The 25,733-nt window shown below is 41.3% G+C and overlaps 1 protein-coding gene across 1 annotated transcript in view; it reads right to left on the reverse strand.

The window, feature by feature from the left end:
• Positions 1–25,733, reverse strand: part of HCN1 (hyperpolarization activated cyclic nucleotide gated potassium channel 1) — a 649,367-nt gene that overhangs the window by 500,033 nt on the left and 123,601 nt on the right. The window contains exon 2 of the mRNA XM_073622158.1: positions 649–1,072. Within this exon, the coding sequence (XP_073478259.1) occupies positions 649–1,072 (424 nt within the window). The remainder of the gene's footprint in view (positions 1–648; positions 1,073–25,733) is intronic.

Here is a 25,733-nt window from a genome sequence, read left to right on the forward strand (position 1 = left end):
TTCCACAGAACATTAACTTAAAAGCTGTGAAAGTATTTTATGACACAAAATATCAATATCTTTTGAGGTGTTTGAAATATCATGGTCATGCATGAGTTTCTACTAGTAAACTCTGGAAACGGAACACAAAAGAGACACTATGGGGGTGATTTACTAAAGCTGGAGAGTGCAAAATCTGGTGTAGCTGTGCATAGAAACCAATCAGTTTCCAGGTTTTATTGTCAAAGCTTAATTGGAATGGAAAAAGACACACCCACCGCTCCAGGTGAGACCAGGAAGCCTAATGATGCGGTAAGTGCTCGCCTCCGCACACAATGAATTTAGAAGAAATGGCCGCACACCACTGTAGATCAAAGTCCTTTTTATTTTGACATCCCAAAAACTACAGGAATCAGAATGCTGGGTAGACGCGTTTCGCACACTTGACGTGCGCTTAGTCATTACCTCTTAGCTTAATTGGACAAGCTGAAGTTAGAAGCTGATTGGCTACCATGCACAGATGCACCAGATTTTGCACTCACTGGTTTTAGTAAATCAACCCCTATGTTCAATTTTAGCTGTCCACTATTATGCCCCCCCCCCCCCCCCAAATGCATAGATAAAGCAGGAAGCCCCTTTAAATAGAAAACAACTGATTGGTTCATTTACCTCTTCCCACTGATGAATGTACCGGATTAACCTTGATAATCGCAGTAGGCGCAACAAACTGAGGATTTTTGTAAATCTCACAATACGGAGAGCTCTGGCAGTCTTGTACACTTCCGAATCCATGCCTTTCTCGACAATGAGAAAGATATAATCCACTGGGATGGATGAGATGAAGTCAACAACAAACCAGCTCTTTAAATAACTCATCTTTATGACTTTTGGGTCTAGTATGATCTCAGAATTGTCTTCAATGACAATCCCAGTTCTAAAATTCATGAACAAGTCAAATAAAAAAACGGTGTCGGACGCCACGTTGAATATAATCCACGGTGTGGTCGTCTGCTCTGTGAAGAAGGTTATTCCGACCGGTATAATGACAAGGTTCCCCACCATCATAATCAGCATTATCAGGTCCCAGTAAAACCTGCAAAAAAAAAAAATCAAAATAGCAAATAATTAGAAGGAAGAGCTCACATCATGTACTTCCTCATTTCATTTGCATGATAATAAGGAGAACAAGCAATGTATTCTGCATGAATGCATTATAATGAATCATTTTCACAAGCAATCAGAATCCCCCAGCTCATTCTTCAACATTTACTAGGTCTTTGTGAATACAGAAAATTTGTGGATTTTGCTTCGGCTCAGTGTCTCATTAAACTAAAGAGAAAATACTTTGATAATGATGTGTGTGTAGATGTTCAGCTCTTTATCTCTCTTGTGCAACAACAGCTTGAAGCTTCAGGGCCCTCAAAAGATAATCCAAAGGCCCTGTCCACACCCCCAATCAATAATAAGGGCCCAACAACTCCACCTTTATGACTTCCAACAATTCCTCACAAATTTCTGAGATGATAAAGTGGAACAACCTATAGCAAAGTATGTACTGTGGGTTTAGAAAAGAATCACCAACCTTTAAAATAATCAAATTTTGTTGCTTTGCAGTCTGCAATTAAGACAGACACAGTTTTTGTTTTATCCAGCTGTATTTACTAGTGAAACTTACAACATCCAAGTGAAAGATCTAACACCAACAGGTCAGAAAAAAATTCAAAAACAGAATCACTGAGTTAAAAAAGGATCACCCCCCCTTGTGTCAGTATTTTGTGGAACCCCCTTTTGCTTTAATTACAGCCTCCAGTCTGTTGGTATAGATCTCTACTAACTTTGCACATCTAGACTTTGCAATATTTGCACACTCTTCTCTTCATAACTGCTCAAGTTCAGTTAAATTTGATGGTGACCGTTTGTGGACAGGAGTCTTCAAGTCATTCCACAGATTTTCAATGGGGTTTAAGTCTGGGCTCTGACTAAGCCATGCAAGAACATTCACCTAGTTCTCCTTCAACCACTATGTGGTCATTTTTGCTGTGTGCTTTGGGTCATTGTCACATTGGAAAGTAACCCTTCTTCCCCTTGACAACTTTCTGGCAAAGGGCAGCAGATTTTCCCCAGATTTTGACCATCCATTTTTCCTTCTATCCTGACAAGTGCTCCAGTCCCTGCTGCAGAGAAATCCCTAATAACTGAATATTACCACCTCCATGCTTTACTGTAGGAATGGTGTTATTTGGACGATGAGCTGTATTGGATTTCCGCCTTACATATCGTTTAGGGTTGAGGCCAAATAATGCAATTTTAGTCTCATCTGACCATAACATCTTTTTCCATGTGGCCTCAATCTTCGAAGTGCGTTCAGATGAGACTAAAATTAAATTATTTGGCCCCAACACCAAACGATATGTATTGTGGAAATCCAGTACAGATCACCATCCAAATAACACCATTCATGCAGTAAAGAATGGTAAAGGTGATTCTTTTCTATACCCACTGTAGGTAAAAAGACGTGCCCCTGCCAACAACACCCCCTTTCCCATTACGAAAGTGCAGTAAAACATTTCTGGTAGTCAAATGGTAGGTTTTGTTTTTTTTTTTTTTAGAGGGACAGAGCTATTTGGTTCCAAAGGATAGACTGTTTCTCCAAATGAGGGACAGTCCCTTGAAATGAGTGATAGGTTGGAGTATGCTTCCAACACATTCCACAGTATCCATTAAACCTACCACCTATAACTCCTTCCACCCTGTGCAAGTAGTATGTCCATAAAACCATGCAATATATTTATAGTGAGAAAAGGATTGTATGAAAGAGGTAAAAAAAAACAAAAACAAAAAAAAACAAACACGCTTCACACACACACTCTCCATTAGCACAAAAGACATAAACAGTCTAAAGCTCTATAGAATCATTCATCAGAACATTTTCTGAAGATAAATTACAACTATTTTAACTTATCAACTTTTTGAGATGAGAGAGGATGACAATTTCAGGCATATAGTATGTTGAGGACACTCTCCTGCACCACTCACAGTTGCACAATCCATTAAAGATCATATAAAAAATGACTGGTTACACTCACATGTGCATTCTGTGTGGAAGCAATGGTGTCTCTGCAGAGCTTTGGCACACCCCAGCTGAGTTCAAGATTGAACGCTCCAATCAAAAGGGAGCATGAGCTTTGTCTATTGCAGAGCCAAGGTCTGACTTAACGAGGGGATGGTGGTGGTGGAGGATTTGGGGATCAGATCTCTGCAGAGATACCCCTGCATCCACACAAAGAACAAGGGTTCTTGTGTGCAGGATGTTGGCAGGAGATCCTTCACTACTATATGGCTACTTTCTCAAGAGCAATCCCTAGGAATTTGTTTTTCATGCGCCTGAAGTTTATTACATTGATTTAAACTTGAAGGTTGACATTGACTTTAGAGTAAACCTGTGCCCAGTTCATGCACACTAAAGTACTTACATATTCCAAACAAGTAGTAAAAGCACTGTTAAAAAAAAAAAAAAAAAAAAAAAAAAAAAAGGACCTCATTGATGGTTGTATCTATACGCATTAGAGTATGGATAGAGCATTCTCGCGACGTAAAAAAAATTGGGCTAACTTTACTGGTTAGTTTTTTTTCTTTTTTTAATTCATTAAAGTATTTTTTTCAAAAAAAATTGCATTTGAAAGACCGCTGCGCAAATACAGTATGACATAAAATATTGCCACAACCACCATTTTATTCTCTAGGGTCTCTACTAAAAATGTATATATAATGTTTGGGGGTTCCAAGTCATTTTCTAGCAAAAAAAAAAAAATGATTTTAATTTGAAACCAACAAATGTCAGAAAAAGGTTTAAGTGGTTAAACTCTCCTTATATACACACACAAAGTCTATTCCTTTGACAAATTGTTACAATGTTTATACTTAAGTTCCACTGCTAAAGAATGTTGTGATTCTTGGCAGACTGCCCGTTTTTTTTCTTCCTTTCTTTTGAGGGCTGTGGCTTCAGAAGAGCAGAGAGAATTCTTTGCATAGAAAGAATCGGGAAACACTTTTGTTAAGACCGCAACGGGGAAAAAAAATTGCGATAACGATTGACGATTAATCGTGCAGCTCTAATACGCATTGTAAAGAAATTAATCTTTAAAATTCACAATCCATTCAATGCTTTTTTACATGAGAATAGACTACAGCTAGTTTAGTGCTCATTAACCCTTTCTGCTGTTATAATGCATATATGCAGCACCCTCCCAATCAACATTTATTAATTATTTTTAATCCTAGCTGCTAGCTATAATAAATACGGTAAATTGGAAAGTATATCATATTCCCTTGTTTTAAACTTTTTTTTTTTTTTTTTACATTTCTTCAGTTACTTTGATTTCCTGCCTAGGCAAATAATGCCATACATTTCAGGAGTCTTGAGGAGGGGAGGGGGAGGAGTTCTTGGCTAAGCACTCCCTCCTGCATGCATGCTTGAGCCAAGGGCAGATGGATTCCAGAGAGTAAATGTTACGTGAATCCTCTGCCCTTACTCAAGATGGCCATGGCCAGAAATGCTAGGCGGTGTTTTTCAAAGTGGTTTCTCAACAAAATAAAGCATGGAGACATGGATAGATGGAGTTTGCTTTGAATAGTAAATTAAATAGTGCCTTAGGTATGTGGTGCCCAGATACAGTGAAGATCCACTTTAATGACCAGCTGCTGCATCTCCAGGGTTATGTGCCAAGACCTCGCTCATAGAGAACTCCCAGCAGACTGACCATGCTGTCACTGAAAGCTCCTGGTTTCCATCTGTGATGGGAGTCATTAGGACAGGCTCCTGATCATGTGACTGCTGTGACAGCCCATTAGTGATCATGTGATTGGAAGACACCTCCACCTCCCAACAGTGAATCTCACTTAAAGGGCTACCAGGAGGCAGCCCCAAATGATTAGTAATATGTAAAAAGTTTAATGCCCATAGTCTGGGCACAGGTGCATTTTAAAGAAAATGTAATCTCAGCATTTCATATTCCTAATATGTGCCTGCTGTACCATGTACTTGTATGAAAAGGTATCCCATTCTTGTTTTATTGCTTCCTTGGTGTGAAATCCCTGGTGTTCCTGCCAGTCCCTATGCTTTGCTATTAAAAAATGACCACACTAGGCATGAGAGCACAGCATGGTCAGTTCTCTAGCTGTGCGGGGAACTCTCTCTCTCCTCCAAATATCAGACTTGTCCTGACCCCCCCTGCACAGCCATTAACAGGGAAGACCAGTGTGTTGCTGTTTCTCCTCCCCCAGCTCTCTGAGCTCCTTATGCAGCTGAAAACAGAGGTATGTGATTACTTGTTAAAAAAAAAAAAAAAAGGGAAATAGATTCTATTTATGATTTTTATATCTATACATACACGTTTTGCCTTACATTTCTACATATTTTAAACTGAAATGTTTTGTTTTACAGGGTGAGGGTTAACATATACTTTATCCTCTTCCTTGCTGCTCCACGCATATATACTGCGGCAGGGTGGCTGCTCTGTGCCAGATCACGTACTGGGTACGTGATCTGGCACTTCCGGGTCTGGGGCACGCACGCATGCCACCAGTGACCCGCTCCTACTGTGATTGGACCCAATGTTCGCCAGGACCCGCCAATCATTCGAGAGACAGGCAGAATGGTGGTCTGCCTATGTAAATAAGGCAAACCGCCATTCTGTGACAAGGGAAGGCAGGGATCTTGTGTTTCTGCTAAGCAGGAACACAGATCTCTCTGTTTCCACAGTTAAAGTACTACCCACAGCAAGCACTCCCAGGGAACACAGTTAACTCTTTGATTGCCCCTGTTAACCTATTCCCTACTAGTGTCATTAGTACAGTAACAGTGCATATTTTTTAGCAATATACGCCCCCAAAATGTGTCAAAAATGTTAGTGTCCGATTTGTCCACCACAATATTGCAGTCCCGCTATTAGTCACTGATCGCTGCCATTACTAGTAAAAAAAATAAAATGTAAAAAATAAAAATCTCATACTTTGTAGACGCTATAACTTTTGCACAAACCAATCAATATACGCTTATTGGGATTTTTTTTTTACAAAAACTATGTTGCAGAATATATATTGGCCTAAATTTATGAAGGCTTTTTTTTTTTATTGGTTGTTTTACAGAAGTAAAAAATATTCTTTTTTTTTTTTTTTTTATTCAAATTTGTCAAGTCTTTTTTTGTTTATAGCACAAAAAATAAAAACCACAGAGGTGATCAAAAAGCACCAAAATAAAGCTCTATTTTTGGGATAAAAAGGACAAACATTTTATTTGGGTACAGCGTCGCACAACCACATAATTGTCGGTAAAATAGTGCAGTGCTGTATTGCAAAATATGGCCTGGTCGTGAAGGGGGGTAAATCTTCCAGAGCTGAAGTGGTTAAGGTTGACAGCATGTGGTCACACAAGATCTCTGTTCCAAGCTGTAAGACTGTCCTAGGCAGACAAGGAATTTTCTAAATTTTCCTGTAAGACAGAAGACGGTTCTCACCTGCTGGATTTCTCAAAAAAAAATATACATAATTGCAATATTTCTGTAACACAAAGCAGAGAATACAAACAAATTCCAGCATTTCTTATGTAGTAGGTGGAGGACTGGAGCTGTTGATTGACGAGGTCATCTTGTAGGAAATGTATTTTTCAATTGCCTAACTGTGACACTGCTAGTAATTAAAATGCTTTCAAGAAAATATAGAGTGGCAATTATCATTGGTAGACAAGGCTTCTCTCTGAGTGTAAAGTGATTTTAGTCGCCTTTGAAACATTTGATTGCGTCTATAATCCTGCTTAGCATGCGTCAGATGCTGCAGGATGCACACTTCAAATGCAATACATTATGCCGAGAGTGGGGACAGTTTTCTGAATATACATTCAGATAGACAGATGTTAAATTTTAAACAAGTTACATCTACAAGAGAGAAATAGTATTTGTTTTTGGCTTCTGAAATTTCTTATTTGTTTTTGGCACGGGAGCTAATGGTGGCAAAAACTTTTCGAACACAAATATTTAGCAAAGACGACCTTGCCAAAAATAAATAAAATAAAAAGTAAATACAATGAACTTCTCATACCCAAAAAAGTAATTCTTAAACACTATAATGCCCTGTACACACTATCGGACTTTCCGACGGAAAGTGTGCGATCGGAGCTTGTTGTCGGAAATTGTTGCCGTGTGTGGGCTCCATCGGACTTTTTCCATCGGAATTTCCGTCACAAAAAGTTTGAGAGCTGGCTCTAAATATTTCCGACAACAAAACCCGTTCACGTAAATTCCGATCGTGTGTAGACAATTCCGACGCACAAAGTTCCACGCATGCTCGGAATCAAGCAGAAGAGCAGCACTGGCTATTGAACTTCATTTTTCTCGGCTCGTCGTAACGTGTTGCACTGCGTTCTTGACATTCGGAATTTCCGACCAACTTTGTGTAAGACAAGTTTGAGCCAACAGCCGTCGGTAAAAATCCGATGGATTTTGATGTCGGAATATGCGATCGTGTGTACAGGGCATTAGGCTCCATGCCCACTGGACGTTAAAATAATGTTATAAAAATGGCAGTAGCTTTGCAGTGAGTCTTTCAACGTTTAACGTTTTTTGTAATAGCGTTTATTAGCGTTTTTCTGCGTTAGTGGTTTTTTATTTTTTCAATGGTTTAAAAATGTTAACCGCTGGTGAGCGTTTATCAATGTTTATCGGCGTTTGAGCATTTGGCGTTTTTTGTGGTCAGAAAAACGACTCCTGAACGTGATTTTGTGGGGTTCAGAAAACAGCCCATAAACTCCACTGCTGTAAGGCTTAATGTACACGGGATGTTTTTACAACCTCTCCTGAACGATTTAACTTGATGGATAGTAACCCACGTTTAAAAGCTTTTTTTTTTCTAAATAGGCAAAAATGAAAAATGCCTGTAAACAAAACGCGGCTAAACGCGAGTTACCGCGTTGGATACATGATTTATCAGCTTTAAAGTATCCTGGCCTCAATGATGCGTTTAGCTTTAAACCTTTTCTATAAATATTATCTACACCAAAAATCAATAACCTCTAGGCAAGCTAAACACACAGCTGAAATACATGTGTGTAAATGGGTTTACCTGTCAAAGGATATGTCAATTGACACCCCTGAGTATAAACTCAATCCAATCACACTCCTTAAAAGTGATCGGACTCTGTGGCCCCTGGCTGGTGACACTGCTATGCCCTATTTCAGTTTTGCATCTGAGTGTCACATTTCTCGCTAAATGGACTATAAAAGTATATCATCATGTTGCCAATTCTTTATTAAATTGGAAGTTAATCTAGCTATCCCAGTCTCTCTCAACCTTTTTACCCCAGATAAACTTCTAAAATAAATAATTTGCATGTTTCAGGAACCATTACAGGACCAATCCATTTGGGGGTCAACGGCAAAAATACATTTTACATTGGCTATCAGTAGGAAAATTGCAACCCTTAGGCAGGCTATAGATGGCGCAAATTTCTTTTCTGTAACCACGGGTTGCAGGAAAGAAATTTGCATGATTCGCCCATCAACACAGACAGTGCTGACAGGGGAATCCATCCTGCCAAGACATTGTATTCTCCCGGCGGGGGAAGATGTCCCCACAGGGAAAAGACAAGTGATTATTGCTAGCGGCTACAGCAGCTGATAGCGATAATCGCAGGTAAATCCGGCAAGCTGGTTGTACTCAAGTTGATGAATCAACTTGGTACATTTAGCCTGCCCATACACCGAATCTTGACCTTTTTAGCAGGAGACTCGAACAGTCTATGGCCGGCCAAACAGACAGAAAAGATAAACTGGTGTCATGCTGATGGCTTTGCCAAGTGTCGGTTGTCCTAGAACTATGCAGGCACCATCATAATCGGTGGTCAATGAGCCACAGCTCAAGAAACCCCTGGAAACCTCTGGAGGATCCTTAGGGTTCCATGAAACCCAGGTTGCGAAAGGCTGAGCTATACAGTGTGACAAGGTAATATAACACAATTCCCATTTTCTTTCTAGATTAAGATTAGAACATAAAAAAAAGTTCGTTTTTGAATGATTGCTGCAGGAAACATTTTTTTTCCTTTGCTTACTAATGCAAGAAAAGATTAAAACACTAATATACATTTAAGAGTAAAATCAATGTGGTATCGAAATACAACATTTATTTATAAAGTTCTATTCTTCAGAGGGACATTTGTGCAAGAAAGGGACTGTAAGCTCTTTTGCGTAAAGCCCTTATAAGCCTCTTGTTTTTTTATTGTATTGTAACGGGACTTCTTATGACTTTCTTCTTGCCACTCTTCCATAAAGGCCAGATTTATGGAGTGCACAACTAATAGTTGTCCTGTGGACAGATTCTCCCACCTGAGCTGTGGATCTCTGCAGCTCCTCCAGAGTTACCATGGGCTTCTTGGCTGCTTCTCTGATTAATGCTCTCCTTGCCCGGCCTGTCAGTTTAGGTGGACGGCCATGTCTTGGTAAGTTTGCAGTTGTGTCATACTCTCCATTTTCGGATGATGGATTGAGCAGTGCTCCGTGAGATGTTCAAAGCTTGGGATATTTTTTTTACAAACTAACCCTGCTTTAAACTTCTCCACAACTTTATCCTTGACCTGTCTGGTGTGTTCCTAGGCCTTCATGATGCTGTTTGTTCACTAAGGTTCTCTACCAAACCTCTGACGGCTTCACAGAACAGCTGTATTTATACTGAGATTAAATTACACACAGGTGGACTCTATTTACTAATTAGGTGACTTCTGAAGGCAATTGGTTCCACTAAATTTTAGTTAGGGGTATCAGAGTAAAGGGGGCTGAATACAAATGCACACCACACTTTATTATTATTTATCATTTTTCTTCCACTTCACAATTATGAGCCACTTTGTGTTGGTCTATCACATAAAATCCCACATTTATGTTTTTGGTTGCAACATGACAAAATGTGGAACATTTCAAGGGGTACGAATACTTTTTCAAGGCCTTGTATGTGGCACAATTATTTGTATATGCAGCTGCAACCAACGTATGTTTATGTTTGTATGCGTGTTTATGTGAAAGCAGATCTTTAAAATTTGTTGGTCATTTTCTAGGGGTGCACCTAATGGAAATTTTGGTGCTGAAACCGAAAATGCACTTTGCCGCAAACCGATACTGAAAATGACAGTTTTTAAAAAATATTTTTATGTATAGATTATATTAATTAAAAAAAGTTGAATATAATGCAATCAATTTAAATTAATATGAATTTATTTTTGACCATTATTGGCACCTTTAGTACAAAAAAAGGTCAAGAAAAATGCAGTCCATAGTCTCTAAGCATCTCTTGTACCAGCAGCCTTGCCAGTGCATGTCAGATGCAGTCTACCAGTGTCCGGAACAGAGCGGCGTCAGGGAGCTTGATTTGAATTGCCCGGGCCACGGTAACAATGTCCCACCTAAGGTTGCCACCTCATCCCTTTAAAACCAAACACATATTAATTACACAGGTTCTGTGGCTGATTAAGGTAGTAATTAAACTCACTTGGTGCCTTATCTGCATTCATTTAGCCTCAGACCCTGTGTAACTCATATGTGTTCGGGTTTAAAGGGATAAGGTGGCAACCCTAGTCCCGCCTCCTGTGATCATGTCACACTGATTAAATGTCCCGGCATTGGATCAGTGTGCTGTGTGCAGGGACACATCCTTCTGTGTAGAGTGGGTTACAAGGCATGGTGGGTGCAATGTAAGGTAGATTAATGGGCGCCAGCCACTTCTTGAATGCAAAGAGATTTATTTTCTCTTAAACAGAACTGTGGGAAAGAGGGTTAGAGCCAGGACACCCTTTAGTAGTTGCAATGTTAATTAGACTCCAAGACTTCTATAGGTAGACAGCCATGCAGGGAAAGGCATCCAGCTGGACACCACATCTGCATGAGTAGACACGCTGTCTCCTATGGCAACAATCTAACAGTTTCTAACAAAGGTTGTAATCAAATCTTTCACTTCCTCCACAATCTCTGTTTAGATCTTCACTCAACTGAGCTCCCAGTCTATCACCTAGGACCGCTGATCCACTGCCACTGGATCTCCAGAGCTCTTCCAATCTTCTCACTGAATATCTTGCTCAAGCGTCACCCCCACGTCCCTGCTGGGTCCCTAGTTTGGCACTCACAGATACTCCTCAAGCGTCACCCCACTGGCCTGCTTGGTCCCTGGCTTGGCAGACAAGGTTGCTCTGCAAGCGTCGCTTCCTCTGGCTGGGTCACTGGCTTGACACCTTGCTTAAGTTTCCCAATTGTTCACTGTCCCTGGTTGGTGAGAATACTGCTCCGGGACTTGCTTCAGCTACTCACTGTGGTCCCTGGTAACAAGGTGGTTGGTCGCTTAGTGGCGACAGTTTCCCCTCTACCTCTGATCACGACAGGTTCTCCGGCCTGCAGAACTGTTACTTCTGGTTGGACTGCAAGCCGCAGTCCCAACAATGCGCTGCTCTCTTGCTTCTGGATAGGCGCTCAGACAGCCTAGCAGCCAGATGTCCCCAGGATAGGCCTCAGGCTCTGGCCCAGCAGCCCGGGGCAGCACAACACATACACCCAGACAGCCGTCCAGGTGGCACAGAACCCCGATCACCTGACCTCGCCCAAATAAATAGGATCTCCCAGGAGGCCAAGGGACCCAAGAAAATCCCTGCCCATTGGCTGAGACACCCCATCTATTCCTAACCTGTCCTTGCAATGCCCTTGTCTTATCTAATGCCACCAGATACCCGGCCATCTAGTGACAGAAGAGAGAAGTACAGCAACTCTAGAATTAGGGCGAAATCCATTGACCTATCAATCTGCCAAGGTAACTATCACTTGGCAGGTAAATTTGCTAGCAACCCTGCCTAAACATCAGGGTGCTACATACACAGAGAACAAATGTCTGTCATTGTGCCATAATCCTTAGCAGCCAATTAGGTAACCATTAATATGAAAGCTAGACTAATGAATGCTGTCTGCACTGTTACCAACAATTACTCAATATGTCTTTAATGAGAAAATATTTAGCACCTAATGAATGTAATTCATCTGTAATTTGTAGATCCATCTATTCGTGAAACTTCTTTTATAATGCTGTTTAAGGACTTCCATTGATTCAGAAGCTTCAGTGTTACCATTGATACTACAGACTTATTGCATAATAAACTTGGACTCAGCTGTCAGACTGACAAGATGAAAATGTCGGAATGGAATAAACACCCTTTGATGAAGGAGTTATGCAATCCTTGGCCATATGTACCCCTTGTTAACTGTCATCTTCAAGCAGCTGGGAGATGTAGAGAAGACAGGAACAGAAGGGGTCATGTGACTAATTAACTGCCAATTGTCCTAAAAAAAGAAAACGTGAAAGTCAGCTCTAAATGAGATTAAATTATTCATCCATATGATTTTGTTTTTTTCTTAGAAAGATGACTAAGCAGTTCATAATCTTGTGACTTATGAAAAATGGATATTTCTTAAAGAAAATAAAAAAAGTCATGGATTTCAGTAACTATCCGCGGTGTGGAAAACATTTAAACAATAACCTTCAATTGGATAAAGTAGATGTGAACCTTAAGGGCCGTACACACGGTCAGAGAATCTGAAGATAAACTTTGTCCGATGAACGCTCTGCCGATTTTCTGATCGTTAGTATGCTGCTTTCGACAGCCGATTACAAATTTTGGGCAGACAAAAACTGGATGTGTAGGCTTGAAAATTTTTGTCTGATGTGACCAAAACGTTCGATTTTCTTTTCAAAATCTGAAGAGCAAGACTAGGCATGCTCAGAAATGAAAGAACGCATACAAAACAATTCAACACATTACGTCACTTCTGATGTTGAATTCTGTCATCAGAAAATTTTCTGATGGCGAGTACCCTCTTTACTTTCGATCTGAGACTAGCATCCAACAAAAAACTGACGAAAATTTGTCCAATAATCTGACCGTGTGTACAAGGCTTATAGCCCCATACACACTATTAGATTTTCTGCAGATTTTTGTCTTCAGATTTACCAAGACCATGTAGTGCAAGGGACCGCCTGATTGCATACAAATTGAAATTCTTAAGGTTTGACCTCATATTATATGGCAGTGATGGCGAACTTTGGCACCCCAGATGTTTTGGAACTACATTTCCGATGATCCTCATGCACTCTGCAGTGTAGTTCAGCATCACGGGAAATGTAGTTCCAGAACATCTGGGATGCCAAGGTTCGCCATCACTGTTATATGGTTTTGGTAAATTTGAAGACAAAAATCTGCAGAAAATCTAATAGTGTGTATGGGTCTTAAGAGCTCATTTACATTGAGCTGCACTGATCTGCTCACTGCAATGCAATAGTTTTCTATGTGTCCTGGTCACGTCTTAATGCTGCGTTGAGGTTTGTTGCATAAAAATGCATCATGTCTGCATTTTTACATAGCACAATGCATGTCAGTGGATGTGACAGCATCTCGTCACAGTGAAGGGTCATTCTGTGACACCTCAAAAAAAAAAAAAAAAAAAAAAAAAAAGAATATGGAAATGCAATAATTTTAGTAAATATAAATTGCTAAATACCTTATCAGCAGTTCGAGCAGTCTTGTGACTCCTATCAGTGTCCAGCAGAGCACTGGTTAAAGCTTGTAGGAGGAGATTTCATTCTCCCCCGATAGTCCTATGATGCTGCAGGACCCCTAACCCTCTGTCTGGACAGTGCTGATTGGCCCTGTGCTGATCACATGCTCTCAAAGGAGAAAAAAAAAAAACTCTCTAGCAATACACACCAAACTGAGCATGTGCAGCCTGACTCCGGGGCTCTCTCAGCAGATGAATTGTGGACGGTGAAAGAAGGGGAGTATCAGGGAAGACAGGAACAAACAGCCTTTTTACACAACGCAGAGGATTAACCCCTTAGGTTCCACAATGAATACAAGAAGCATGCTTTATTGCATATACAGACTGATTTTACTGTTGTGGGTCTAGCAACACTTTAAAGGCCCATTTCACACAGGCGGACCCGATCAGACCATCCATTGCCCTAAAAACAGATGGATGGGGATTGGTTTCCCATCCATCTAGTGGATTGAATCTGATGATCATCGGGTGTAAATGGACAGATGGTCTGTTCACATCCGACTGCCCATAGAGGAGAGCAGGCTGTGTCTGTTCTGCATAAGTGGAATGGACACAGACAAGCCATCTGCCTGCTCAGCTTTGTTACTTTTACCTACAGGTAAGCTTATAATTAAGTAGGTAAAATGAATATCTCCTCAACCTGCACCGTTTAGGGGTTAGTAGCATGTTTTGCAGCAGGTGACCTCACTGGCACATGCACACTGTGCTCTAAATTGAGGGCACAGTAAATGTGCTCTGTGCTGCGCCCATGACTCCCATGCGAAAGAGTGACATCATTGTGCCTCAGCCATTCAAACGGCTGGAGCCTGCAAACCCGAGATGAAATCCCTGTCAACGGTGACAGTGCTCCACTGGGGGGCTTCATTTTAGAGATAAGTCTTTCATAATGTGGTAGTATGCAATGCAGGTCTTTCATAATGTGCTAGTATGCGATGCATACTAGCACATTATGACGTTAACTTACACGTAAACTGGATTTTTTTTTTTTACTTTTCTGCCCTAACTGAATTACATGCCTTTTTAGTCAATTAAATGCTTTAATTTTAATAACGTTTGCAGCATCTTATTTGCTGCCATTCTCCTGCAGCCCCTCTTCAGCTACTTCCTGTCTTCATCTACTTTGACAAGTGCTGCACATAATTTATAATGGTGGGTTTCCCCATGGTGACCACAGTAGACCATTCTGGATTATTGTGTTGGCAAAGCTTGTAGCCTCAATTTTATGTGCATGTGACATGTAACAAGACATTATTAGAACAAAGGGCAAAACAGTTGTCACCTTATAACAGGAATTGCCACAAGGGCATATGGCAGCATTACCAGGCAATATTTTAACCACTTCAGTAACCAGGCCTTTTGCACCCTAAATCCCCTTAAGTCCTATTTTTTCATTTGCTTGATGTCTTGGTTCCTTACATTATACCTTTTAGCATTTGTAGTCTAACGTAATACACTTGGATTTTTCAGGAGTTTGAAAAAACTGCATTTTCCTGTCATTTTTTTTAACCAAAGCATTTGCGTAAATTGTGCACCCCCAAAATATAGTCAACTAAAATGATACCACAATTATGCTAATTTTTATAACGTAGAGAAACGGTAAAGCTCAAAGTGACATATCTATTTTACTTTAGTAAGAGCTCCATTGCTCTTTGAATGCTACATTGCAAATAAATCAGTTTCAGTGAAGATCAGATTGAGTTGGGTCGGCGAGGGCACAAATTAGAATAATTTAGAATAACGACTTTTGCACAGGTTTGCATAATATATATATATATATATATATATATATATATATATATATATATATATATATATATATATATATATATATATATATATATATATATATATATAGTGGCTTGTGAAAGTATTCGGCCCCCTTGAACTTTTCAACCTTTTGCCACATTTCAGGCTTCAAACATAAAGATATAAAATTTTATTTTTTGTGAAGAATCACCAACAAGTGGGACACAATTGTGAAGTGGAACGAAATCTATTGGATATTTTAAACTTTTTTAGCAATTAAAAAACTGAAAAGTGGTGTGTGCAAAATTATTCGGCCCCTTTACTTTCAGTGCAGCAAACTCACTCCAGAAGTTCAGCGAGGATCTCTGAATGATCCAATGTTGTCCTAAATGACTGATGGTGATAAATAGAATCCACCTGTGTGTAATCAAGTCTCTGTATAAATGCACCTGCTCTGTGATAGTCTCAGGGTTCTGTTGAAAGCGCAGAGAGCATCATGAAGACCAAGGAACACACCAGGCAGGTCCGTAATACTGTTGTGGAGAAGTTTAAAGCCGGATTTGGATACAAAAAGATTTCCCAAGCTTTAAACATCCCAAGGAGCACTGTGCAAGCGATCATTTTGAAATGGAAGGAGTATCAGACCACTGCAAATCTACCAAGACCTGGCTGTCCCTCTAAACTTTCAGCTCAGACAAGGAGAAGACTGATCAGAGATGCAGCCAAGAGGCCCATGATCACTCTGGATGAACTGCAGAGAACTACAGCTGAGGTGGGAGAGTCTGTCCATAGGACAACAATCAGTCGTACACTGCACAAATCTGGCCTTTATGGAAGAGTGGCAAGAAGAAAGCCATTTCTCAAAGATATCCATAAAAAGTCTCGTCTAAAGTTTGCCACAAGCCACCTGGGAGACACACCAAACATGTGGAAGAAGGTGCTCTGGTCCAATGAAACCAAAATCGAACTTTTTGGCCACAATGCAAAACGATATGTTTGGCGTAAAAGCAACACAGCTCATCACACTCAACACACCATCCCCACTGTCAAACATGGTGGTGGCAGCATCATGGTTTGGGCCTGCTTTTCTTCAGCAGGGACAGGGAAGATGGTTAAAATTGAGGGGAAGATGGATGCAGCCAAATACAGGACCATTCTGGAGAAAACCTGTTGGAGTCTGCAAAAGACCTGAAACTGGGACGGAGATTTATCTTCCAACAAGACAATGATCCCAAACATACAGCAAAATCTACAAAGGAATGGTTCACAAATAAACGTATCCAGGTGTTAGAATGGCCAAGTCAAAGTCCAGACCTGAATCCAATCGAGAATCTGTGGAAAGAGCTGAAAACTGCTGTTCACAAACGCTCTCCATCCAACCTCACTGAGCTCGAGCTGTTTTGCAAGGAAGAATGGGCAAGAATTTCAGTCTCTCGATGTGCAAAACTGATAGAGACATACCTCAAGCGACTTGCAGCTGTAATCGCAGCAAAAGGTGGCTCTACAAAGTATTAACGCAAGGGGGCCGAATAATTTTGCACGCCCCACTTTTCATTTTTTTATTAGTTAAAAAAGTTTCAAAAATCCAAAAGATTTCGTTCCACTTCACAATTGTGTCCCACTTGTTGGTGATTCTTCACAAAAAATAAAAATTTTATATCTTTATGTTTGAAGCCTGAAATGTGGCAAAAGGTTGAAAAGTTCAAGGGGGCCGAATACTTTCGCAAGCCACTGTATATATATTTTTGTGAAATGGTAGGGGTACAGTGTACCCCATTACCAATTCACATAGGGGGAGTTTCGGATCTGGGGGTCACCTTGTTAAAGGGGGCTTCAAGATACCGATAAGCCCCCCGCCTGCATACCCCCACAACCACCGGGAAAGGGTTGTGGGGATGAGGCCCTTGTCCCCATCAACATGAGGACAATGTGCTTTGGGGTCAGACCCCAAAGCACCCTCCCTATGTTAAGGGCATGTGGCCTGGTACGGTTCAGGAGTCCACATGCGCCTGCCAGGTTGCATGCTCGGATAAGGGTCTGGTATGGATTCTGGGGGGGACCCCTACACCATTTTTTTTTTTAATTGGCGCAGTTCCCCCTAATTTCCATATCAGACCTGAAGGACCTGGTATGGATTTTAGGGGACCCCTACGCAATTTTTTTTTGTTAATTTTGGTTCGGGGTTCCCCTTAATATTCATACCAGACCCAAAGGGCCTGGTAATGGACTGGGGGGGGGGAACCCATGCACTTTTTTTCAATGAGCTTTATATATATTGCCGAGACCCGACAATTCATTACAGCCGCGATCAGTTTTAAATGACAATTTTTCCTTTAGAAATGTCATTTTGCTGTGGTACTGTTCTAAACATGGGAAAAATGCGCCACATTACAGACATACTACAGACACCCCCAGGCACGATATTTAAAGGGATATTTAATTTTTATTGTTTCACTTTAAGCATTAAAAAAACAAAAAACTCACGGCTCCCGAAAAAACGTCAGTTTTAAAAAATATTTTTTGCATTGATACATGTCCCTTGGGGCAAGACCCGGGTCCCCAAACACTTTTTATGACACTAACTTGCATATAAGCCTTTAAAATTAGCACGTTTGATTCTTCATGTTCGTGTTCCATAGACTTTAATGGTGTTTCGGCGGCTTTCGAATTTGCCACAAACACCGCATATTGTTCGCCGTTCGGCGAACACCCGATGTTCAAGTTGAATCTACGTTCAACTCGAACATCAGGCTCATCCCTACTTACCTTAATCAGAATTGCACGAAAAAAAATTTGACAAAATCTGGTCAAGATGGATAGATGCCTGGGTCTCTACGAGTGCCGATGTACCTCCGCTTGATCATAATGCTGAGCCCCGATTTGTAGATACCCTTGTGTATCCATGTCCCTTTATACCCCTTAGAGTGGATGTAAACCCAATGTCATCCTTTCTAAACTACTGCCATAGGGGTTATCTATAAGGATATACATGCCCCCTGCATGTATCTTTACCTGTCAAATGTCTCCCCTCTGTCAGACCCAAAAAACTGCAGATTCTGTGGGCGGGTCTGTTGTCTGGAGCTCGGTGGGTGGAGTTGTGATGTCAGTAGACTCCCCGCCCACCTCTACACTCCCCTTGTCAATATGCATTTTCTCCTGTGTATTTCTTACACTGAACTTCTGCTATGATCTCTAATATCCAGTGAAAAGACAGGAAAGTAACCACATGACTTCAGCATGCCAAATCATGCTGAGGTGTGGAACAGCCAATCCTTGCAGAGCTACTGAAGAAAGGAGTGGGGGAGGGAATTAAAAAATAATGCATGTCTTAGGCCCCTTTCACACTGGAGCGGTAGGGGGCGTCGGCGGTAAAACATCGCTAATCTTAGCGCTGTTTTACCACGGTATTCGGCCGCTAGCGGTGCGGTTGTAACCCCCCCCCGCTGGCGGCCAAAAAAGGGTTAAAACCACTCTTTCAGCGCGGCTATAGCCGCGGTATTGCCGCGGTATAGCCGTGCTGTCCCATTGATTTCAATGGGCAGGAGCGGTGAAGGAGCGGTGAATAGACCGCTCCTTCACCGCTCCAAAGATGCGTCTCGCAGGACTTTTTTTATCGTCCTGCCAGCACACCGCTTCAGTGTGAAAGCCCTCGGGCTTTCACACTGAACAGACAGCGGAGGCTGTTTAGGGGCGGTTTGCAGGCGGTATTTTTAGCGCAATAACGCCTGCAAACCGCCCCAGTGTGAAAGGGGCCTTAGGCTAGTGCACAAGATGTAAATCACCTGTCACTCACAGCAAGGGGGAGGATTTGACAAAGTTTTTCTCTGTTTGTCAAGTTTTATCTCACTGAACAATAAAAGAGGATTACTCAGAGCTGGATTAACTCTGTGTGGCAAGACTGGGCTCAAATGATAGCAAATTTTATACTTCACATGATGACATAAAAAAAATTGGGTTTACACCCACTTGAAGGGGTTTTGTACTCAGTACTATCCTTTTTCTTCCCCCTTTGTCTCCCCCCCCCTCATTTTCCCCCCTCCCTCTTTTATCCTTCCTCTCTCCCGCTATGTCATATCACCCCCCCCACCGTCTTTCCCCATCCCCCCTCCCTCACTCTCCCCCCCCCCCCATGTTTCCTACTATTTCTATAGCACAGCATACCTATCTAGACGATTAGCTTACTTTGTACTATGTGAATTAGATTTCTATTTTTTTTTCCTGTTTCCTGTGATATTTGTTAGTTTGCTTACTTGGTAATCCCTTTTGTTCCGAATCGAATACCTAATGTGCCTTGTACACTGCTTGTACTTCAGATATTTTGAATAAACTTTTTCTTGTATTAAAAAAAAAAAAAAAATTGGTTCTCAATCTTATTAGGATCAGGTAAATTCCTTCAAACATCCAATGCCCGGACAGTAAAAAAGTTTATATTCGCAGAATTAAAGTATGGGAATGCAAAACATGTATTAAAATGTCAGAAGGCTTTGGATGTGGCTGGGTGTCACTGTAACGGGATGGAGGTTCTAAAAGGAGTTTGGGGACTCTGCAGTAGACTGGGTGGCTCTGGGATTCTGGAGGGTGCTGGGGCAACAGTGGGTGATGTAGGGGGCTGTGGGTCTCTCCGGGAGGCTGGAAGGCTTTCTAAGAGTACTGTGGTATACTGGAGAGCACTGCAAGGAGTAGGGGCACTGTTGAAGGTCAAGACACTATTGGGGGGGAGGCAGGAGATCCTGCAGCAAGCTAGAGGGCTTGGGGTATGGAGGACCACTATGGGAGCTGAGAGGCACTATGAGAGGTTATGGGATTTTCAAGTAGCTGAAGGCACAGGAGGAACGAGGCTTTGGGCCAGCAGTGTACCACAGCATGGTGGTTGAGAACCACTGCTCTAAAAAAAAAAAAAAAAAACACACATGCCAGCAAACCAGTGCTTCTTGTTCCAGCACTGTGTGTTTTGCTTGTATGCACAGAATATCTCCATGTGCAGCAATTGCCGTGTCTACACTCCAAACTCCTCTTGGCTGCACTGGGCTTCCCAGTAAACAAGCCCACTTAATCCAATGTATGCATTTTATGTGATTCATATGCGATTAGGGAATTTAGCCAAGTGTTAAGTGCCTCTAGGAATATAGGAACTTTTTCAGCTCATGGTGACTGCGAGCAGAGCTTTCTAGATTACTATGTCTTCGGGCAGATAGGCAAGCTATTCAGCAGAACTTTTGAACTGGTGCCATGTCTGCAGGAGTTATCTTTTAAAACACATTTGTGTTGCTATTTTTGAACAGTCTGTTTAAACTGCAAACAGTGTTGCCGTTTTCACTCCCATAACCTGACTTTTAGGTGAACCTTCACAACACTGGATTTTTTCATGTTGTTCCATTCTTAAAAGATAAGAAAATAAAGTGAATCTGTGGTGGAAGAGACGGGACTGACACTGTCATGTATGCAAAGGCTTTGGAATTATCCAGGTCATGGTATAGTTAGCTGTAATTAATCACATTCAACTCGACTTGTTCTGTGACGTCGATGAATTCTTGCCACTCATCCAAGTAGCATTTTTCAATTCGAAAGAGTGTCCGCAACATACCCCAGCATTGATTGCCACATGGCTAACTCCGACACCTTAAAGCTGAACTCTAGCCAAACAGATAAATACACAGATGGGATACATATATGCAGGGCATTCTTTAGGGGGAGGGGACACGGGGGAACTCAGTTCCATCACCTCCAGCATTGAACGTATGTGATGACAAAGGGTGCTGGGGTGTGTTGGAGGGTCTATTGACGCTGGCTGCTGGGTGGTCCTTGGGGGTATCTGTTGTTGAGGGAAGGGTCTAGTTTTGCTAAATGGATCTTATGTTGCTGGGAGGGATCTACTATTGAATAAGGGATATACTGTTGCTGATGGGGGTCTATTTTTGCTGGCTGCAGGACTGCTTTTCTTATTAACAAATTTCATACAAATTACTTCACAAGCCTCACAAAAAAGTATACTTGGTTCTGTTTTCTCTAAAAGGGACAGTACTGGGAGGTGGCTAGGGGGTGGAACCAAGGGGACGGTGTTCGGAAATGGGTAGGATGCAGAGTCAAGGAAGGGTGTGGGGTGGGGGGGGTAGTACCTGAACCTTCTTTTGAGAAAAAAAAAAGCCCTGCATATATGAGAGCTGCTTTAGCTGCGGAAGGATTTTTATTTTGGTTCTTCAAGACTTTACACAGCACTGACTTGTCAGGCAGGGAAAAAGCCTTGATTTTCTCTGCTGCAGTTAAAGTGATTCTAAAGTCTCACTTTTTTCCTATAAAAATAAGAAACATGTTATACTTAAGCCCCATACACACTATCAGATTTTCTGCTGATTTTTGTCTTCAGATTTACCAAAACCATGTAGTGCAAGGGCCTGCCTGATTGCATACAAATTGAAACTCCTAAGGTTTGACCTCATATTATATGGTTTTGGTAAAGCTGAAGGAAAAAATCAGCAGAAAATCTAATAGTGTGTATGGGGCTTTACCTGCTCTGTTTCAGTGGATTTGCACAGAGCAGCCCCGATCTTCCTCTTCTTGAGTCCCTCTTCTGTGTTCCTAGCCCCTCCCCCTCCTGTTCAGTGCCCCCACAGTAAGCAGCTTGCTATGGGGGCACCTGAGCCGAGTCACAGCTCCCTGTGTCCATTCAGACACGAAGCCCCAGCACCGGCCCAGCCCCCTCTCTATCCTGATTGGCTAGATGACTTTGATTGGCTGCTGTGTCTCAGCCAATCAGGAGGGAGAATCTCGGGTGATTGAGACACTCATGGACATCGCTGGACAGAGAGGGACCTCAGGTAAGTATTAGGCCGAGGGGGACTGCTGCACACAGAAGGCTTTTTATCTTAATGTATATAGAATGCATTAAGATAAAAAAAACCTTCTGCCTTTACAACCACTTTAAGTCACATGTACAAGTCTAGTCCCTTCCCCCAGCCTGTGACTGGACAGTGAAAGGAGAAGGAGCACATCTCTATGCTCTATCAGCATGCTCCTTGCACTGCAGCACAACTGACTAGCGCCTTGTGCTGCTTCTCCCTCTCCTAGTATGAGCTTTGCTGTATAGGGACTGCAAGAGGCTGACACCAAGTCAAAGTCAGGTAATTACACAGCTTATATTTAACCACTTGCCACCCGCCCACAGTGCTTATACTGTGAGTGGGCACTAGCTACAGGCACCACAATGTAATGGTAGGTCCTGACGCTGTGTCCACCATCCACAGCACTCTGTACCTGGCCGCTGTGAGCAGCTGGAGTATTATTGGATTGCTATGACCAGTCGTAGTGATCACACCATTACAATGTAAACAAAACAGTCATGAATGGAAGCCATTGTGTGATATTGTGATGCTGTGATTGTGACTGTACCACGTGATTAGCTGTAGCCAATCACAGATCACAATAGTAAGCAAGCTGTCATGAACGAAAGCCATTCATGACAGTTAAAACTATTGCTTATATAACAGCGATGATCACTGTATAAGCAATAACGGTGTAAAAAACGAAATCCCTGATCAACCCCCCCCCCCCAGAGTTGTACAGTGTCACTATATAATAAAAAAATATAATCTAGTGGAACTTCCGGGCTACCCTAAATAATTAACACTACATGATTAATAAACTCTAATCAGTGTGAATAAAATACCAAGAATAAAGCTTGCTTAAAGTGGCTGTTAAACTTTTTTTTGTAGTATTAAAATAACAAACATGTCTATACTTACTATACTTAGCTGCTCTGTGCAATTGCTTTTGCTCAGATCCTCTTCTTCTGGGGTCCCCGCAGCCCGCTCCAGGCTCTTTCCCTTCATTGAGTGCCCCAACGGAATCCGCTTTCCATTGGGGCAGGCACCCATTCGGCTCATTCCCGAGTCCCGCTACTGCGTCCACTGGCACAGACAGTGGGACTCTGCCCCACCCCCCACACCAGGATTTCATTGATAGCAGCGGGAGCTGCAGCACAGAAGGAATTTCACATTAATGCATAGATGTCAAAAAGTGAAAAACCTTAAGGCTTCACAAACCACTTTAAGTGCCATAAAATAAATGAAATTGATATTCCATGCGCAAACAAAACAAAATTCAATGTGCAGACGAGCAATAAATAAATACAATTAAATATAACACACGTACATAAAAGAATCATCCAAAATCTGGTAATAATGCAGATTGTCCCACAACTATATATAACCGGTGTCCAAATAAAGTCTTTCTCCACTCTGTGCCCAGTAGTATCACAATTCCACACCAACATGCAAAGTGCATCCTGCCACTTTCCTTCCAGTTGATATATTTTAAACTAAACTACTCTGATGAGATACATATATGCATACACACATATACATACATCTTAAAGAGGTTGTAAACCTCCAAAAAAAAAATCAAAAAAACAAACAAAACCTGCAAGAAAAAGGCATAATGAGCTAACATGCATTGCATACTAGCACATTATGAAATACTTACCTTAGAATGATGCCCTGAATCCGCGCCGGCACACCGCTGACAGAACCAACATCTTTCCCAGAGTTAGTTCCGGGTTCCTGGGCTCCAACGCTGTAAATGGCCGGAGTCTCGATGACGTCACTCCCACGCATGCGCACAAGAGCCGCCGTTCACGGCACGGGCCCTGAAAAAACGGCACGAACGGGCAGTTCCTTCAGGGCGCATGCACCAATGCCAGCGGCAGCGTATATAAAAAATATCTCCTAAATGGTGCAAGTTTAGGAGATATTTACAGTACCTACAGGTAATCCTTATTATAGGCTTAAATGTAGGTACAATTAAAGAGGAAGACTTCACTTTCTCTTTAAAAGAAAAACTTACAAAAATCGAAAATGTATTTTTCTATTTGCTTATTTTTTTTTACATACTGTTACCAATCAGTATCCCTAATCACCACCACACCAGTTATTTGACAACGCTGTACTGGTGACAGTTTGTGAAAACATTTTTTTTAAATAAACACATTATATTCAATTCCTTCATTTTACAAATAATGGTGACAAAAAATTACAAAAAAAAAATCATGTCTTTTACTAAATATCTTGGACTGTCCCAAAATGGACATTTGGGGATATTTGTACTGTCCTGGCATTTTAGGGCCTCAAGGGCCTGAGAAATTGCAAATTAGTCAACTGCTGAATGCTAGAGCCTGTGTCAAGCAGAATGCAGCAGGGCAGCTATTTGAACGGGACCAATTCAGGACCAATTCGGACGAATTTTGTCCAAAGGATGTTGGCTCAAACTTGTCTTACATACACACAGTCACTCAAATGTTGGCCAACAATTTACGAACGTAGTGACGTAGTACGTTGTTTTTCAGCTCTTTAGCGCCACCCTTTGGGCTCCTCCTGCTAATTTCGTGTTAGTAGAAGTTTGGTGAGTGTTGATTCGCGCTTTTCTTTTCTCGTTTTTCATTTAGGGCTTTTCAGTTTGTGCTTTTCAGTTCGTTTCTGAACGGACGTTCGTCAACCAGACATGTTGCGGAATCGGAGGAGATAACGTGTTATTTATTAATGGCCTTGGTGTTATTACTTTGACATTATTTTTTTGGTTGAATAATGATTTGATTTGGTATATTTTCTATATTTTTGGATGCATAGAATGCACTTTTTGGTTAAGTTCTATTGGCAGATAGCATGTCTAATTTTATTGTTTTTCTTTTTTTTAATGCACAATAAAAATAATTGTGGAGAATAATACTTGGCTATGTGTTTTACTTCAAATGACAGTTTGGGAGTAGGCAGTTACATTTTAAAAAATACAATGTAAAATTGACAAGGGACACCAACATAGTTGCATCTTTGATCTTTAAAACTACGGGATAATGGTGTTGTGGTAACTTGACCAAATGAAAAAAAAAAAGCATAATAATATTATTGTGGTAACTTGACCAAATAAAAAAAAAAAAAAAAGCATAATAATATTATTCTTGATATCACTAGGAAAAAAAACCTCAGAAAATTCGTTTGCAATAACTCCATCAGTACCACCAGCAAAGCAGCTTCATTATTATCCCATTAAAGAAGAAGAGAATGTGCTCTGTTTTTTGAGATTTCATAATTTGCCACGTCGCGAATGTTAATTCTCCATTTCGAACACTAGTTTACAAGACCGACCGCTTCTACTTCCAATATTTGTTGCCGGAAAAGTTGAAGAAATGCTAGCCAACATTTGAAAGTCCGACAGCAATTGTCGGATGGAGCGTACACACGGTCGGATTTTCTGCCAACAGCCTGACATCCAACATTTCCCGTCGAAAAATCCAATCGTGTGTACATGGCTATAGAGGGATCCAACAGGTGTACAGTAATAGTTTCAACTATGTAAAAATGTAATATCTGGAATTATTCATTAAATAAG

This window comes from Aquarana catesbeiana, linkage group LG01 (assembly GCF_042186555.1).
Source record: "Aquarana catesbeiana isolate 2022-GZ linkage group LG01, ASM4218655v1, whole genome shotgun sequence".
In the NCBI taxonomy this organism is placed as follows: Eukaryota; Metazoa; Chordata; class Amphibia; order Anura; family Ranidae; genus Aquarana; species Aquarana catesbeiana.